At 37.7% G+C, this 17,691-nt stretch overlaps 1 protein-coding gene across 4 annotated transcripts in view; it reads right to left on the bottom strand.

The window, feature by feature from the left end:
• Window positions 1–17,691, bottom strand: part of Themis (thymocyte selection associated) — a 215,461-nt gene that overhangs the window by 108,346 nt on the left and 89,424 nt on the right. For all 4 annotated transcript variants that reach the window (NM_001305663.1, NM_178666.6, NM_001374699.1 and 1 more), the window contains one exon: window positions 13,862–14,320. In NM_001305663.1, the coding sequence (NP_001292592.1) occupies window positions 13,862–14,306 (445 nt within the window). In that variant the 5' untranslated portion in view covers window positions 14,307–14,320. The remainder of the gene's footprint in view (window positions 1–13,861; window positions 14,321–17,691) is intronic.

The following is a 17,691-nucleotide window of genomic DNA, read 5'->3' as shown; positions in this document are numbered from 1 at the left end:
TAGCTGAGTTAGAAAATGTCACTTGCTGAAGTGTTGTCTTTGACTTCAACATGACAGACAGGTAAGACTGCAGTAACTCAGCATGAGAGGCTCTCCTGGAGGTATTTGTTGCAAATTTTCTAGTTTGAAACTAGACTGAGGCAGAAGCAATATGTACTTGACAACTGTAGTTTAGACTTTCCAAATTTTCCTTCTGGGTAAATATGAATTATTCTAGCTGGGTATGTTATCAGGTTATCCAAAGGGGATTGTTATGAAAAACAATTTGATTCCATTTTCTCTAACAAATCAAGACTTGTACTCCCGAGTTCTTTCACTTTTACTTCTCCCTCTCCCTCTTTTCTTTCTCTCCCTCCCCCTCCTTTCCTCTACTTTCTCCCCCCCCCCCATCTCCTCCTGTTCTTTCTGAAAGTCCCTGCTGTGTAGAATAAATGTTATTGAGAGGGTTGTATCTTCTTATATGGCTTACCAGAGAGACACTTTTCTTTCAGTCTAAGTTTTGTGGTCCCCACTAAAAAAAATATCTTTTAAGAGAAAACATTATATATATATATATATAATCTTGGTGGGTATTGCATAATACCTGTTTCCTTGGATACATAATTTTCACTTGTAGAATACAATAAAATTTTACTTAGATGTTCTTTTTGAGATCATGGAGGGGATATAGAGTTTCTTTTTTTTTTTTCTTTTCCATTTTTTATTAGGTATTTAGCTCATTTACATTTCCAATGCTATACCAAAAGTCCCCCATACCCACCCACCCCCAATCCCCTACCCACCCACTCCCCCTTTTTGGCCCTGGTGTTCCCCTGTACTGGGGCATATACAGTTTGCGTGTCCAATGGGCCTCTCTATCCAGTGATGGCCGACTAGGCCATCTTTTGATACATATGCAGCTAGAGTCAAGAACTCCGGGGTACTGGTTAGTTCATAATGTTGTTCCACCTATAGGGTTGCAGATCCCTTTAGCTCCTTGGCTACTTTCTCTAGCTCCTCCATTGGGAGCCCTGTGATCCATCCATTAGCTGACTGTGGGCATCCACTTCTGTGTTTGCTAGGCCCCGGCATACTCTCACAAGAGACAGCTACATCTGGGTCCTTTCAATAAAATCTTGCTAGTGTATGCAATGGTGTCAGCGTTTGGATGCTGATTATGGGGTGGATCCCTGGATATGGAAGTCTCTACATGGACCTTCCTTTCATCTCAGCTCCAAACTTTGTCTCTGTAACTCCTTCCAAGGGTGTTTTGTTCCCACTTCTAAGGAGGGGCATAGTGTCCACACTTCAGTCTTCATTTTTCTTGAGTTTCATGTGTTTAGGAAATTGTATCTTATATCTTGAGTATCCTAGGTTTTGGGCTAATATCCACTTATCAGTGAGTACATATTGTGTGAGTTCCTTTGTGAATGTGTTACCTCACTCAGGATGATGCCCTCCAGGTCCATCCATTTGGCTAGGAATTTCATAAATTCATTCTTTTTAATAGCTGAGTAGTACTCCATTGTGTAGATGTACCACATTTTCTGTATCCATTCCTCTGTTGATGGGACATCTGGGTTCTTTCCAGCTTCTGGCTATTATAAATAAGGCTGCTATGAACATAGTGGAGCATGTGTCCTTCTTACCAGTTGGGGCATCTTCTGGATATATGCCCAGGAGAGGTATTGCTGGATCCTCCGGTAGTACTATGTCCAATTTTCTGAGGAACCGCCAGACGGATTTCCAGAGTGGTTGTACAAGCCTGCAATCCCACCAACAATGGAGGAGTGTTCCTCTTTCTCCACATCCTCGCCAGCATCTGCTGTCACCTGAATTTTTGATCTTAGCCATTCTGACTGGTGTGAGGTGGAATCTCAGGGTTGTTTTGATTTGCATTTCCCTGATGATTAAGGATGTTGAACATTTTTTCAGGTGCTTCTCTGCCATTCGGTATTCCTCAGGTGAGAATTCTTTGTTCAGTTCTGAGCCCCATTTTTTAATGGGGTTATTTGATTTTCTGAAGCCCACCTTCTTGAGTTCTTTATATATGTTGGATATTAGTCCCCTATCCGATTTGGGATAGGTAAAGATCCTTTCCCAATCTGTTGGTGGTCTTTTTGTCTTATTGACAGTGTCTTTTGCCTTGCAGAATCTTTGCAATTTTATGAGGTCCCATTTATGGATTCTCGATCTTACAGCACAAGCCATTGCTGTTCTGTTCAGGAATTTTTCCCCTGTGCCCATATCTTCAAGGCCTTTCCCCACTTTCTCCTCTATAAGTTTCAGTGTCTCTGGTTTTATGTGAAGTTCCTTGATCCACTTAGATTTGACCTTAGTACAAGGAGATAAGTATGGATCGATTCGCATTCTTCTACACGATAACAACCAGTTGTGCCAGCACCAATTGTTGAAAATGCTGTCTTTCTTCCACTGGATGGTTTTAGCTCCCTTGTCGAAGATCAAATGACCATAGGTGTGTGGGTTCATTTCTGGGTCTTCAATTCTATTCCATTGGTCTACTGGTCTGTCTCTATACCAGTACCATGCAGTTTTTATCACAATTGCTCTGTAGTAAAGCTTTAGGTCAGGCATGGTGATTCCACCAGAGGTTCTTTTATCCTTGAGAAGAGTTTTTGCTATCCTAGGTTTTTTGTTATTCCAGATGAATTTGCAAATTGCTCCTTCCAATTCGTTGAAGAATTGAGTTGGAATTTTGATGGGGATTGCATTGAATCTGTAGATTGCTTTTGGCAAGATAGCCATTTTTACAATGTTGATCCTGCCAATCCATGAGCATGGGAAATCTTTCCATCTTCTGAGATCTTCTTTAATTTCTTTCTTCAGAGATTTGAAGTTTTTATCATATAGATCTTTCACTTCCTTAGTTAGAGTCACGCCAAGATATTTTATATTATTTGTGACTATTGAGAAGGGTGTTGTTTCCCTAATTTCTTTCTCAGCCTGTTTATTCTTTGTATAGAGAAAGGCCATTGACTTGTTTGAGTTTATTTTATATCCAGCTACTTCGCCGAAGCTGTTTATCAGGTTTAGGAGTTCTCTGGTAGAATTTTTAGGGTCACTTATATATACTATCATATCATCTCCAAAAAGTGATATTTTGACTTCCTCTTTTCCAATTTGTATACCCTTGATCTCCCTTTGTTGTCGAATTGCTCTGGCTAATACTTCAAGTACTATGTTGAAGAGGTAGGGAGAAAGTGGGCAGCCTTGTCTAGTCCCTGATTTTAGTGGGATTGCTTCCAGCTTCTCTCCATTTACTTTGATGTTGGCTACTGGTTTGCTGTAGATTGCTTTTATCATGTTTACGTATGGGCCTTGAATTCCTGATCTTTCCAACACTTTTATCATGAATGGGTGTTGGATCTTGTCAAATGCTTTTTCTGCATCTAACGAGATGATCATGTGGTTTTTGTCTTTGAGTTTGTTTATATAATGGATTACATTGATGGATTTTCATATATTAAACCATCCCTGCATCCCTGGAATAAAACCTACTTGGTCAGGATGGATGATTGCTTTAATGTGTTCTTGGATTCGGTTAGCGAGAATTTTATTGAGGATTTTTGCATCGATATTCATAAGAGAAATTGGTCTGAAGTTCTCTATCTTTGTTGGGTCTTTCTGTGGTTTAGGTATCAGAGTAATAGCGGCTTCATAAAATGAGTTGGGTAGAGTACCTTCTAATTCTATTTTGTGAAATAGTTTGTGCAGAACTGGAATTAGATCTTCTTTGAAGGTCTGATAGAACTCTGCACTAAACCCGTCTGGTCCTGGGCTTTTTTTGGCTGGGAGACTATTGATAACTGCTTTTATTTCTTTAGGTGATATGGGACTGTTTAGATGGTCAACTTGATCCTGATTCAACTTTGGTACCTGGTATCTGTCCAGAAATTTGTCCATTTCATCCAGGTTTTCCAGTTTTGTTGAGTATAGCCTTTTGTAGAAGGATCTGATGGTGTTTTGGATTTCTTCAGGATCTGTTGTTATGTCTCCCTTTTCATTTCTGATTTTGTTAATTAGGATTTTGTCCCTGTGCCCTTTAGTGAGTCTAGCTAAGGGTTTATCTATCTTGTTGATTTTTTCAAAGAACCAACTCCTCGTTTGGTTAATTCTTTGAATAGTTCTTCTTGTTTCCACTTGGTTGATTTCACCCCTGAGTTTGATTATTTCCTGCCGTCTACTCCTCTTGGGTGAATTTGCTTCCTTTTTTTCTAGAGCTTTTAGATGTGTTGTCAAGCTGCTAGTATGTGCTCTCTCCAGTTTCTTCTTGGAGGCACTCAGAGCTATGAGTTTCCCTCTTAGAAATGCTTTCACTGTGTCCCATAGGTTTGGGTACGTTGTGGCTTCATTTTCATTAAACTCTAAAAAGTCTTTAATTTCTTTCTTTATTCCTTGCTTGACCAAGGTATCATTGAGAAGTGTGTTGTTCAGTTTCCATGTGAATGTTGGCTTTCCATTATTTATGTTGTTATTGAAGATCAGTCTTAGGCCATGGTGGTCTGATAGGATACATGGGACAATTTCAATATTTTTGTATCTGTTGAGGCCTGTTTTGTGACCAATTATATGGTCAATTTTGGAGAAGGTCCCGTGAGGTGCTGAGAAGAAGGTATATCCTTTTGTTTTAGGATAAAATGTTCTGTAGATATCTGTCAGGTCCATTTGTTTCATAACTTCTGTTAGTTTCACTGTGTCCCTGTTTAGTTTCTGTTTCCACGATCTGTCCATTGATGAAAGTGGTGTGTTGAAGTCTCCCACTATTATTGTGTGAGGTGTAATCTGTGCTTTGAGCTTTACTAAAGTGTCTTTAATGAATGTGGCTGCCCTTGCATTTGGAGCGTAGATATTCAGAATTGAGAGTTCCTCTTGGAGGATTTTACCTTTGATGAGTATGAAGTGTCCCTCCTTGTCCTTTTTTAATAACTTTGGGTTGGAAGTCGATTTTATCAGATATTAAATGGCTACTCCAGCTTGTTTCTTCAGACCATTTGCTTGGAAAATTGTTTTCCAGCCTTTCACTCTGAGGTAGTGTCTGTGTTTTTCCCTGAGATGGGTTTCCTGTAAGCAGCAGAATGTTGGGTCTTGTTTGTGTAGCCAGTCTGTTAGTCTATGTCTTTTTATTGGAGAGTTGAGACCATTGATATTAAGAGATATTAAGGAAAAGTAATTGTTGCTTCCTGTTGTTTTTGTTGTTAAAGTTGGCATTCTGTTCTTGTGGCTGTCTTCTTTTAGTTTTGTTGAGGGATTATCTTCTTGTTTTTTCTAGGGCGTGGTTCCCGTCCTTGTATTGGTTTTTTTCTGTTATTATCCTTTGAAGGGCTGGATTCGTGGAGAGATAATGGGTGAATTTAGTTTTGTCATGGAATACTTTGGTTTCTCCATCTATGGTAATTGAGAGTTTGGCTGGGTATAGTAGCCTGGGCTGGAATTTGCGTTCTCTTAGTGTCTGTATAACATCTGTCCAGGCTCTTCTGGCTTTCATAGTCTCTGGTGAAAAATCTGGTGTAATTCTGATAGGCCTGCCTTTATATGTTACTTGACCTTTTTCCCTTACTGCTTTTAGTATTCTATCTTTATTTAGTGCATTTGTTGTTCTGATTATTATGTGTCGGGAGGAATTTCTTTTCTGGTCCAGTCTATTTGGAGTTCTGTAGGCTTCTTGTATGTTCATGGGTATCTCTTTCTTTAGATTTGGGAAGTTTTCTTCAATAATCTTGTTGAAGATGTTTGCTGGTCCTTTGAGTTGAAAATCTTCATTCTCATCCACTCCTATTATCCGTAGGTTCGGTCTTCTCATTGTGTCCTGGATTTCCTGGATGTTTTGAGTTAGGATCTTTTTGCATTTTCCATTTTCTTTGATTGTTGTGCCGATGTTCTCTATGGAATCTTCTGCACCTGAGATTCTCTCTTCCATTTCTTGTATTCTGTTGCTGATGCTCGCATCTATGGTTCCAGATTTCTTTCCTAGTGTTTCTATCTCCACTGTTGCCTCACTTTGGGTTTTCTTTATTGTGTCTACTTCCCTTTTTAGGTCTTGTATGGTTTTATTCAATTCCATCACCTGTTTGGTCGTGTTTTCCTGCAATTCTTTAAGGGATTTTTGTGTTTCCTCTTTAATGTCTTCTACCTGTTTGGTTATGTTTTCCTGTAATTCTTTAAGGGATTTTTGTGTTTCCTCTTTAATGTCTTCTACTTGTTTAGCAGTGTTCTCCTGTATTTCTTTAAGTGAGTTATTTAAGTCCTTCTTGATGTCCTCTACCATCATCATGAGATATGCTTTTAAATCCAGGTCTAGCTTTTCAGGTGTGTTGGGGTGCCCTGGACTGGGCGAAGTGGGAGTGCTGGGTTCTGATGATGGTGAGTAGTCCTGGTTTCTGTTAGTAAGATTCTTACGTTTACCTTTCGCCATCTGGTAATCTCTGGAGTTAGTTGTTATAGTTGTCTCTGTTTAGAGATTGTTCCTCTGGTGATTTTGTTACACTATATCAGCAGACCAGGGAGACTAGCTCTCTTCCGTGAGTTTCAGTGGTCAGAGCAGTCTCTGCAGGCAAGCTCTCCTCTTTCAGGGAGGTGCACAGTTATCTGGTGTTTGGACCTCCTCCTGGCCGAAGATGAAGGCCCAAAACAGGATTTTTCCCAGAAGCCGTGTTGCTTTGGCCTGCAGACTGCCCGCTGCGGAGTCCCAGAATCAAGGTGGCCCCCGCGGAACATGAGGCAGAAGCCTCTCGGGCCGTGTGGACCCCTGTGCTCTCACCAGGAAGGTGGCAGGTTGTCTGTAGCCGAAAATGGCGCCGCCTCAGAGCGGATATAGAGTTTCTACATGAACCAAGTTGTTATAATTTAAAGCTCTGATTTCTCCCCAATTATATTTATACTATGTTGGTATTTAATAGGAATGGCAATGATTACTTACTCATTGGCAGTTCTACATTGTTCCAGACTCTTCAATTAAAGTTTGCCTTCTAGTTCTATCACTTTTGCTTGAATTTTCTTGCTAATTATTTTGTAAATTTTTTTCAACTTTATTTCAAGTATGCACAAGTGTTTAGTAATATTTACAATAATATCATGTAGTATTTTCAGAATTTACAGTAGGTCTAGCCAAAATTCTGGCCAAGGACTAAGTTAAGTGAGCAAGAAAGGATTATGCATAAAATATGTCTTTGTAATCCTCTTATACTTCAAACTTACTACAAGGATAAAATAGTAACACAGAAAGAGAGAAAACCAACACAAACAAAACAAAACAGAGTTAGAGTCAGCAAATCTGACATCAGCAAAGTAAATTGTGAAGGAGACAGAGATCAGCTGTAAGAAAGTGAACTGTTTGGGTTGACCAGGACAAGGAATGAGCATGTGCCTGAGCAAAGAAACATGGATAAAAGTAAGTCCCACAGAATTCCCAAAATGTTTAAGAATTGGAGACATCTAAGCCATTTAAATGTGAAAATAAATGGAGGGGTTTTAAAAAGAATTTATTCACTTACCAGTGAGTGCATATCAAGTAAGTTCTTTTGTGACTGGGTTACCTCACTCAGGATGATATCCTTCAGATACATCCATTTGCCCAAGAATTTCATAAATTCATTATTTTTAATAGCTGAGTAGTATGCCATTGTGTAAATGTACCACATATTTTGTATCCATTCCTCTGTTGAGGGACATCTGGGTTCTTTCCAGCTTCTGGCTATTATAAATAAGGCTGCTATGAACATAGTGGAGCATGTGTCCTTATTACCAGTTGGAACATCTTCTGGGTATATGCCCAGGAGAGGTATTGAGGATCTTCTGGTAGTACTATGTCCAATTTTCTGAGGAACCACCAGGCTGATTTCCAGAGTGGTTGTACAAGCTTGCAATCCCACCAGCAATGGAGGAGTGTTCCTCTATTAGCCCAGAAACTTAGAATACCCAAGATACAATTTGCAAAACACAAGAAAATCAAGAAGAAGGAAGACCAACGTGTGGATACTTCATTCCTCCTTAGAATAGGGAACAAAATACTCATGGAATGAGTTACAGAGACAGAGTTTGGAGCTTAGACAAAAGGATGGACCATCCAGAGACTACCCCACCTAGGGATCCATCCCATAATCAGCCATGAAATGCAGACACTATTGCATATGGCAGCAACATTTTGCTGAAAGCACCCTGATAGAGCTGTCTTGTGTGAGGCTATGCCAGTGCCTGGCAAATACAGAAGTGGATGCTCACAGTCATCTATAGGATGGAACACAGGGCCCCCAATGGAGGAGTTAGAAAAAGTACCCAAGGAGCTGAAGGGGTCTTCAACCCTATAGGTGGAACAACTACATGAACTAACCAGTACCCTCAGAGCTCATGTCTCTAGCTGCATATGTATCAGAAGATGGCCTACCCGGTCTTCATTGGAAAGAGAGGCCCCTTGGTCTTGCAAACTTTATATGCCCCAGTAAAGAGGAATGCCAGGGCCAAGAAATGGATGTGGGTGGGTAGGGGAGTAGGGTGGGGGGAGGTATAGGGGACTTTTGGGATAGCATTTGAAATGTAAATGAAGAAAATATCTAATAAAAATTTTAAAATAAAAGAATTTATTCAAATGTCTGAATATTAAACTCAGGTCTTTAGGGATGATGGGTAACCCTACTACAACCTTTCTAAATAGGAAACAGGACCTCATAATCCTGGACCACAAGAAGGAAGTGTAAGCCTGAAAACACTATTATCTGTCTTAGTTAGGGTTGTACTTCTGTGAACAGACACCATGACCAAGCCATCTCTTATAAGGACATTTAACTGGGGCTGGCTTACAGGTTCAGAGGTTCAGTATATTACCATCAAGCCAAGAATATGCCAGCATTCAGATAGGCATGGTGCAGGAGGAGCTGAGATTTCTACATCTTCATCTGCAGAGAAGATTGGCTTCCAGACAACTAGGAGGAGGGTCTTAAATCCCATGCACACAGTGACACACCTACTCCAACAAGGCTACACCTACTCCAATAATGCCAGTCCCTAGGCCAAGCATATAGAAACCATCACATTATCTAAAGCCATAGGGATCATGGTGATTCCTTCAGCTACTCATCATTTGGATTCAATAACTACATAACCACAGAAAACAGCAGGATAAAATCTTCGTGAAACTATGTAAATTCCAGAGGAAAGATAATAGAAGTGGAGCAGTAATGCTGCTACATGGAGAAGATTAGAACTCATCAACACAGAGAGTCTACAGAACTGAAGCTTTGTTTAAAGCATCTCACATCTAAATAAGGAAACATGGCAAATAGCAGGAACTCAAGAAAACCACTTAACTAAAACGATAGAACAAAGCATGAAGGACGACAAAACAAAACAAGAAACCAAATGAAAGATATAAATGCATTAAAACTATAGAAAATATAGAAATTTCTCTGGATTAGAATACTGCATCATTAAAGCTAAATTGGGGTGACTAACATTTAAAACTATATATGACATAATTTTTAGAAGGTAAAAATATGAAAGCTGAACTTTAAAATTCATCATGATGATAGAATTGTGTGAAGGAACTTTTCATGAAGGTACATTAAGTCAGGGAGGCAAAAGGGGAAAGTGTTAGTTAGGGGTTGAGGTTTTGATATGCAGCTGAAAGTTAAAGACAGGCAGACCACAAAGTATTACTGAGAAGGCATTAACACAAAAAGTCTTTTCAGAAAAGAAACACCTAAGTTACCAAATGCAAAATTGTCATCACTTTGAAAGTTCAAACCTGCCACAACCACAGTCAAGACCATAGAATGCCACAGTCGCTCAAAGGTAATACCAAAGAGGAGCAGTAACGACCAAAGAGGAGCAAAGATGTTAACAAATCACATTATCCACCTAGAATTTCATGGTGGCTAAACTGCCCATTTCATGTGTGGATGTAGGGGACAGAGTTTTCAAACCTGCAGATTCTTGACTTAGAAAGCATAAAGAGGATGGGTCTTGTCAGAACTAGAGAAAAATAAAGAAAGAAGAGATTCCTTATTGATTGTGGAAATAGCTACTTCACACAAGAGCAAGGCAGAAGAAGGCACCGCCAGGGTGAGTTGTAATGGATGCCCCTATCTATATAGCAACAGATTAAGGTTGGACTACAAGGATGAGAACTCCAGAAGGAATGGCCACAGAGGGAAATTATATCTCAGAGAAATCCACTGATGGCTTCACTATGGGAAAAATGCATAGATAGGTTATTTTCTTTTCCTTCGTTTTCTTTCTTTTCTCAAATATAGTGGCAATTGTTACTATCTAAAATGGTCCATGACTTGAAAATCCACTCATGTTCCTATCATTTGGAAGCAGGAAGGCAAATACCAGGAAGCAAGGGAGAAAATATTAACAAGAGTTACCTTAGAGTAGGAGAATGTAGGGGAAATTGGAGAACAGTCAAAGCTATAAAGTTTGTATGTAACCTTGTCATATCTTTCTCGGGTGTTATTTAGGTTTCTTGGTTTTTATAAAAGTTGGAAATGTCTTCTTTAAATTAAGACAGAAACAAGGAGAATGCTTCAGGGAAACAGCATGGTCAAGTCCAAGGCATTAGGAAACTACAAATGAGAGTATTTTCTCCTACTTATTTATAATCTTATATATGATATTCAAAACAATTTTGCTCAGTCTTCTTTTTGCTTAGTGGTTTGAGCTTATGACACGAGTTCATATTTTTATATATCTTCATGAAGACTGAACCAACCACCAAGCTTTGGGCAGCATTAAGCTTTCCTCCAAAAGATAAAAGAATTTATGTGATGATGGAATTTTTCAGTTAAGAAGGATCGAATTATTAATCCATGCATCAAGACATAAGATATACAAGACCTCTATTTTCAATTTTTCATTTGTCAATACTGAAACTTCCATGTACCTCATCACATGAATTTTAATATTTTTTAAATAAGCAAAAACACATTTTGGAACTACTTTATGAGACCAGTAGTTACAGGATTTAAATAGTTACCTCTCCTGAAAATGTGGTAACTCTTTGAGCAATGTCTTAGTGTGCCTGAAAGCCGGGAAGGTGTTAAGCCTATAAAGGAATTTTGACCAGAATCCAGAAGCATGTGTTTCCCTCTGACATGGTGGCTCTCCACATTCCCAATGCTGTGACCCTTTAATACTGCTCCTCATGCTGCGGTGACCCAAACATAAAATTATTTTCATTGCTACTTCATAAATGGAATTTTGCTACTGTTATGACTTGTAATGTAAACATTTGTATTTCCTGACGGTTTTAGGTGACTCCTGTAAAAGGGTTGTTTGACACCCAATGAGGTCATGACTCAAATGCAAAGAGATGTAATTTATTTCTACTGATTTTCCTTTTTCTGGGTTACACATTGTCACATTAATAACATATTAAAAACCAGTGACAAGAGTAAAATGTTCATATTCCCTCTTTTTATTACTTGTCGTGTTTTTATTTTCAGGAAATCAATATTTCATAGCTATTTAGATAATTTTTCATCTTCCACTAAGGTTACTGTAAAATATCCTATCTTTTCCAGACCAGTTCTTTTTCCTGTCACTTTGGTGGGGAAAGCACTGAAGCCTAAAGTGTTTAGACTCTGCCTGATACTCAGGCACAGTAAAAGCAACTGTGCAATGTCTCTTAAATTCAAGGAGCATCTAACCTCCTTCAAAAAAATAATGCAGAAGACCAAAACAAAGTTAAAGCATCTTTGCATACTTAGAGGAAAATATCTGTAACCCAAAGTTTTTAAAATGTGTCACTTATGATGGGTTCTCCTGCTTTGTTTTCATGAAACAGTCTGTATACATGCAAGCTCATATCAGACCAAATGCAGATAAGTAATATTTAAAATTTCCTAAAGAAAAATTGCCCAGAATAATGAACATGGAATTTTTATTTTAATACATACTAGAAACTATGCTTAAACATTTCATGAAGGATGTTTAACCAAAGGTTGGTTCTTGGTTAAGTGGCAGAAAACTCTATTTAAATCTACAGGAACAATTCTAATAAAACTTACTCTTCTGCTGTTTATATTTAATGAATGCATATTCATCCAACCAGTAGATAAAATCAACGGCTGAGATTAAGGTTGACCAAGATGACTTCCACTAGATTTCTAGATCTTGCACATACTAAGTACATCTCTGTTTTCTGTCTTTCCCATTGCTATGTCCATCGAAAAGAACTGTAACATCCAGCCGATTTCTCCACTAGAATCACTATGCTCACATGTGCTACATCTTCCAGCTTAGCAGTCTCTTTTGATTAGGACAAATTTCAAGTTTATCTCTTTGGGAAGTCTTTATGACTTTCTGTGAATGGTCACTGCCCTTCCCCAACAAACACATATGTGCCCTGTGTATCTTCATGTTTTTCTCTGTTCTTTTTTTTTTATAGAGCTGTAATGAATTTCCACTCACTTTCTTACTCACTCTGCCACAAGTTGCTTAATTTTGTCTAGTTTTGCATGGTTTGACTACATCAAATTCATCCATCAACATTTGATTCCTAATGCAAATTAATTAAAAGTTCTAATGTCTCTCTCCACACGTTTAGGCTCTGGGTTTGTTCTCATTTGTAAGCCTATGACAGGTAGAAGATGATAATTTTAGAAAAATAAGATGATTTGAAAATAATAAAATCCTATCTATTATTCATAAACAATCAGAAAAACTCAATCATCCATTTCAGTTGCCTGCTTTGAGGCAGCAAGCTGAGCACTACTGTAAGTTCTAAAATTTGCTGCAGCGTCAATATTTTATAAAATCAAACCATGCAAACTCTTCCCATACCTTTAGTTCAAAATGAATTGATCAAATTTTAATTAAACTTCTTAGCATGATAGAATTCAACACACAATTCTAAAACTTACCAAATGCCATATGCTTTCCTTTTGTAAGTATGTAATGGCAATGAGGACAGAGAAAAACCAATTTTGAGATATTTGAGGAAGTAGCTTTGACAATATATTTTGTTTCTGTTGGATGATCTTAAGTTATTTAGTACTGTCTTAATTTACTTTGAAAACACGTCCAAGAGGGCAAGCACAGCTTATCCAGAGCTTTCATTTAGAAAGTTACTGAACCTTGGTGCTCACTTGTGTTAAGTAACTGCCTGATCCTCAGTTGTATTCTCTTCTCCTTTTTATTTTTTGTTTTGTGTCTTGCTAAGTTGACCACACTGGCCTTGAACTATCTGTGTCACCTGAGCAGGCCTGAACTACCTTACTCCTGCCTCAACATTGAGAGAAGCTAGGGTTACGAGGCATGCTATCATGTTGGGCTTGAACCAGGGTCAGAATTTAATACTCTTCTGGTTTCCCTAAGTTTGAAATATTTAGAATAATAATGGTCTTTGTAGATATTTTAAAACATAAGAAAATAACAATGAAGATTGCATTTTGAAATACACCAATATGAAAATTACTTTAACATATCATTTTTGTTAAGTCAAGGAATCTGTGTTAAAAGAAATTGTGACCAGTCATAAATTGGTAAGAGTTTGAAACAAAAGTTGTCATGAAGTAAGAATAAGGGATTCTGTAAAGAAAACTGATTTCTGATTCTTGTTCTAAAAATAAACTCTTAATAACTAGTAATAAAAATAGCAAGCATTTTAGGCTACCTATATCTGATAGTTTAGCAGCTTATGCTTGGATAGAACATCAAATGGTTTATAGTATATCTGCATACTCACTTCATAATTTTCTCTTTAAGACAGTGCTATCTGTGGTTGGATGTATCGATGGAGAACCTAAGTCTAAGAGAACTAATGAATGATAGGGACAGAGTTCCATTCTTCATGTTCTAAAAGCTTCTCTAGCCCAAATCCCACAATGCAAACTCACACAGGATAGCATCCTCAGTGGATACTTACATTTCAGCACACCTTGGATTTCATAAACAGGTTTGAGAATCAGTGTACCATAAAAGTCTTCTGGGAATGGATTGGTTGAGTCCCACTTATTCGAGAAATCTGTAAGTTTCACTGTCCGTGTTCTGTTCTTGGGAATCTTCCATTCAACAATTTCTTTTAGGGTATAGATATGTTCATCCTCACACTCATAAAATTCTCCTTCTTGTGACAATGGCAAAGTAAATGAGTGGCTCTGATGATTCCTTACCACACCACAATTCACCAGCGTTTCTCCATTAATCTCTTCAACTGAGTTGAACCGGATTGGCTCACCCTGCTTAATAATGAGATTCTCTAGTTTTATATCCTTCAGGTGATAAAAGCAAGGATGACCTAGTCTGCTGGGTCCAATATTAACGGTTCTTGTGATTTCTTCAATTGACAGGTATGGAGTTTTATCAGCCATGACCTTAAAGAGACCTAAGAACAGAATTGTGTGCATTATTATAATGAAAGTTCTCGTAGGAAAATCAAAATAATAACTCCATATCATAATAAGCATAGTATAACTTTTAAATATTAAGTACTTATTTTATGCATGTGTGTAGACATAAGTGTGCAGACGTGAGTGTGCATGTGCATGTGTGGGAGGCCAGAGGACTATTTCTGTGTCATCTTTAAGAGCCTTGCCCTTTGTAATAATGTCTTCTTTTGGCCTAGAGCTCACTAATTGGGCGAGACTGGCTATCCAGTGAGTACCAAGGATTTCTCTGTCTCCACTTCTCAGGACCAGGGATTAAAGGTTCACACTGTCATCCCCAACTGTCTTGGGATAGAACTCAGGGCCTCGTGGTTGCTACAAAACCAGTTTATTGACTGTGCTAAATCCTCAGCCTAAGATGCTTATTTGAATCTTAAATTTCTCCAGGAAAAATGTCAGAATATACTTGTAAATTATTAAATCATCTGAACAGGAACACAAATGGAAACAAGAGGAAGCGTCTTGAAAAACTCAATATCCTATCCTTAGAAATAGGAAATCTGATGACAATGTGTGCTGTCCTGACTACCAATGTAATTTTTGAGACAGGAATTTATATTCCCAACATTTTTCTAATTTTTAAAAAGAGAAGACTTGATTAATTTTCCAGGAATGTATTCTCCTGGAGACACACTGAATTAAAGAATTGAATGCATTTCCCAGAACTAAATGGATTTGATCAGATTTTGATTGAAAAGCTGTACAGCTGCAACTAGAGGGTGAATGTACTAAATATAGTTGAACCATTTGCTTTAAAATGTATTTCATGTTGTGGAAACTTTACCATAATGAACAACAATTTCATTGTTCTAATTAATGTCAGAATTCTTAGCTACATTTGAAGCCTTATGACTCTCCAAAGGAGAATTTGACATGTACAATCTCCCATTTTTCTTCTCTTACAGAGTTCTTGGGGGAAAACACACATTAATAAATTATGACATACTGTATCCTAGTATATCAGTGCTCCTCACAAAGCTTTATGGAACTTACCTTAGATTATTCATTGGACTGATTCTTTTTTATTTTTTCTTTTTTTGGTTTTTTTCGAGACAGGGTTTTTCTGTGTAGCCCTGGCTGTCCTGGAACTCACTCTGTAGACCAGGCTGGACTTGAACTCAGAAATCTGCCTGCCTCTGCCTCCTGGGATTAAAGGTGTGCGCCACCAATGTCCAGCGTGATTGGACTGATTTTTGTGCAGGTATAAGCATATGATGCGTGTGTGTGTGTGTGTGTGTGTGTGTGTGTGTGTGTGTGTGTTTAATTATAAATACAATCTTTTCAATCTGTTTAGGGATATGGTTGTGATATAGTCATAATTAGAGGCCTTTTATGGACATGCTTTTTCCTAATAATGTGTGTGATTTATTCTTCATATATATTTACTTATGGTATGTTCATGTGTGTGTGACACACATGCCATGTGGAAGTTAGCAGGTAACCCACAGCAGATAGGTTTTTAACTTTTTACCATGTGGACCCCAGAGACTCAGGTTATCATGTTTGATGACTAGTGAAATTCCCTGCTGAGCCATCTTCTTGGTTGTTACTGTTACTCATAAATTAAGAGTTTTATTTTAAGAAACAAACATGCAACTTGAAAATATAACATAAGAAAATGAAATAAGTGTTGAAACTAGTTAATAGGTGAATTTATTCTTTCAAATCTTTTACACTTGATAGAGTTATAACTTATAATTTTCTATTATATTTATATGTACTTATATGTATGAGAAGACCAATGCCATGACATGTGTGGCTGGGGGCACTTGAGCCAGTCAGTTCTTTTCTTCTATGATGTGTGTACTATGGATCAAAGCCATGTGATCAGACTTGGCAACAATTGCCAGTACACACTGAGTCACCTTGTCAGCCTTCAACCAGCTCTTAATGATTTTCAAAACACTAACAAGTGAAACTTTTTAAAGAGAGATATACAAGTCTGAGCATTTTTTTTCATATATGACATTTATCTTCACAATTATCTTGTGGGAGCAGTAAATAAAAAATGTTACTGGGAAACAAGGAAAACTTTTTCAATTTTCACAGCCTAATCATGGCCCCAAAATCTCTAACCAGAGTTGTGACTCTGCACTTAGCCACCAATCCAATCTGTCTCCCTGTTACACATGTGACTTACAAAGATATTGTTCACAAGAATAGTGTGTTTATTCTGAGTCTTAGGCATGTGTGCAGCTCTATCGGGCGACATTCCCTTTGCACAGACCAGCCTCACCCAAACCCAGGGAGAGAAAAACACTCAGTTATCTGTCCAGAATTTATTCTCATCAGACAGTTTTCTACCATTTTCTCTTCTCTATAATCAAGTTTCAACAAATATAAAATGAATTTAAAAGTTGTATTTCCTCATAATAGATCAGAGCATGACACTGAATATACCACATGAAAACATTCATATTCTTTTTATTTTAATCTAATGGTCAAGCTTCTTTCCTAGCTTCAACTAAATTTATTCCCTCCATCTCTAAAATAAATAATTTTGAAATGAAATTTTGCTACTTTTCTTCATCATCTCATATCTGCAGTATTAGAGATGTTAACTTGTTAACAGCTCATCATGGTCATCAATTTGCATGCATGATACAATTTCACTTTCAAAGTAGCAATGTAAGACTGTTTACATTGATAAAACATGAATGTTTCGTAAATAAATTTGTGAATTTTTGAATAAATCTTCTCTTATCATCAACTCATAGACACATAGTAATGTTTTTGGCTTTCAGAAGTACAATGACTTAATCACAGATACACATTTCAACTTTTCATTATTATTATGAATCTTAAGCTGCCAAGCCTTTCAAAAGTTGACAAGAGTTGTTTCCATGTTGGTATCTAACTTCCCTTTGGGGTGTAGGAAGACATCGAGCTGTGAAAGATAATTTTCAAATCAGGAGAAGAAAATGATTTTTAAAGCATTGTCTGGCTCCCCTAGTACGAGGTAGTATTCTGGCTCAACTGTAGTGATATATAAAGCAGGGTGAAGCACCAGTACTGACCAACCAAGTTCATGTACATTCAGTGTGCGGTAGGTTGCTAGCCATATTTAAGCAGATTTTTTACATATATGATTATAGGTTCCAAATACAGCAATCCTCGTTAAATAGCTGAATACCTTTACATATGCCCTGCAAGAACCATGCACTGAAAATAATACCAACACCAACCCATAGGAACAAAGCCAACCAGAGAGGCAGAGCTGACATTTCTACTCACACGTAAGTTTTTCTTCAGCCACATTATAAGGTAGAATAATGAAATAAGTGGCTGAAATTTCCTTAATACTCTGAAA

The sequence above is a fragment of the Mus musculus genome, chromosome 10, assembly GCF_000001635.26.
Source record: "Mus musculus strain C57BL/6J chromosome 10, GRCm38.p6 C57BL/6J".
In the NCBI taxonomy this organism is placed as follows: domain Eukaryota; kingdom Metazoa; phylum Chordata; class Mammalia; order Rodentia; family Muridae; genus Mus; species Mus musculus.
Note: the sequence above shows the minus strand (reverse complement) of the source record. Positions and strands in the feature narration are given on the sequence as shown.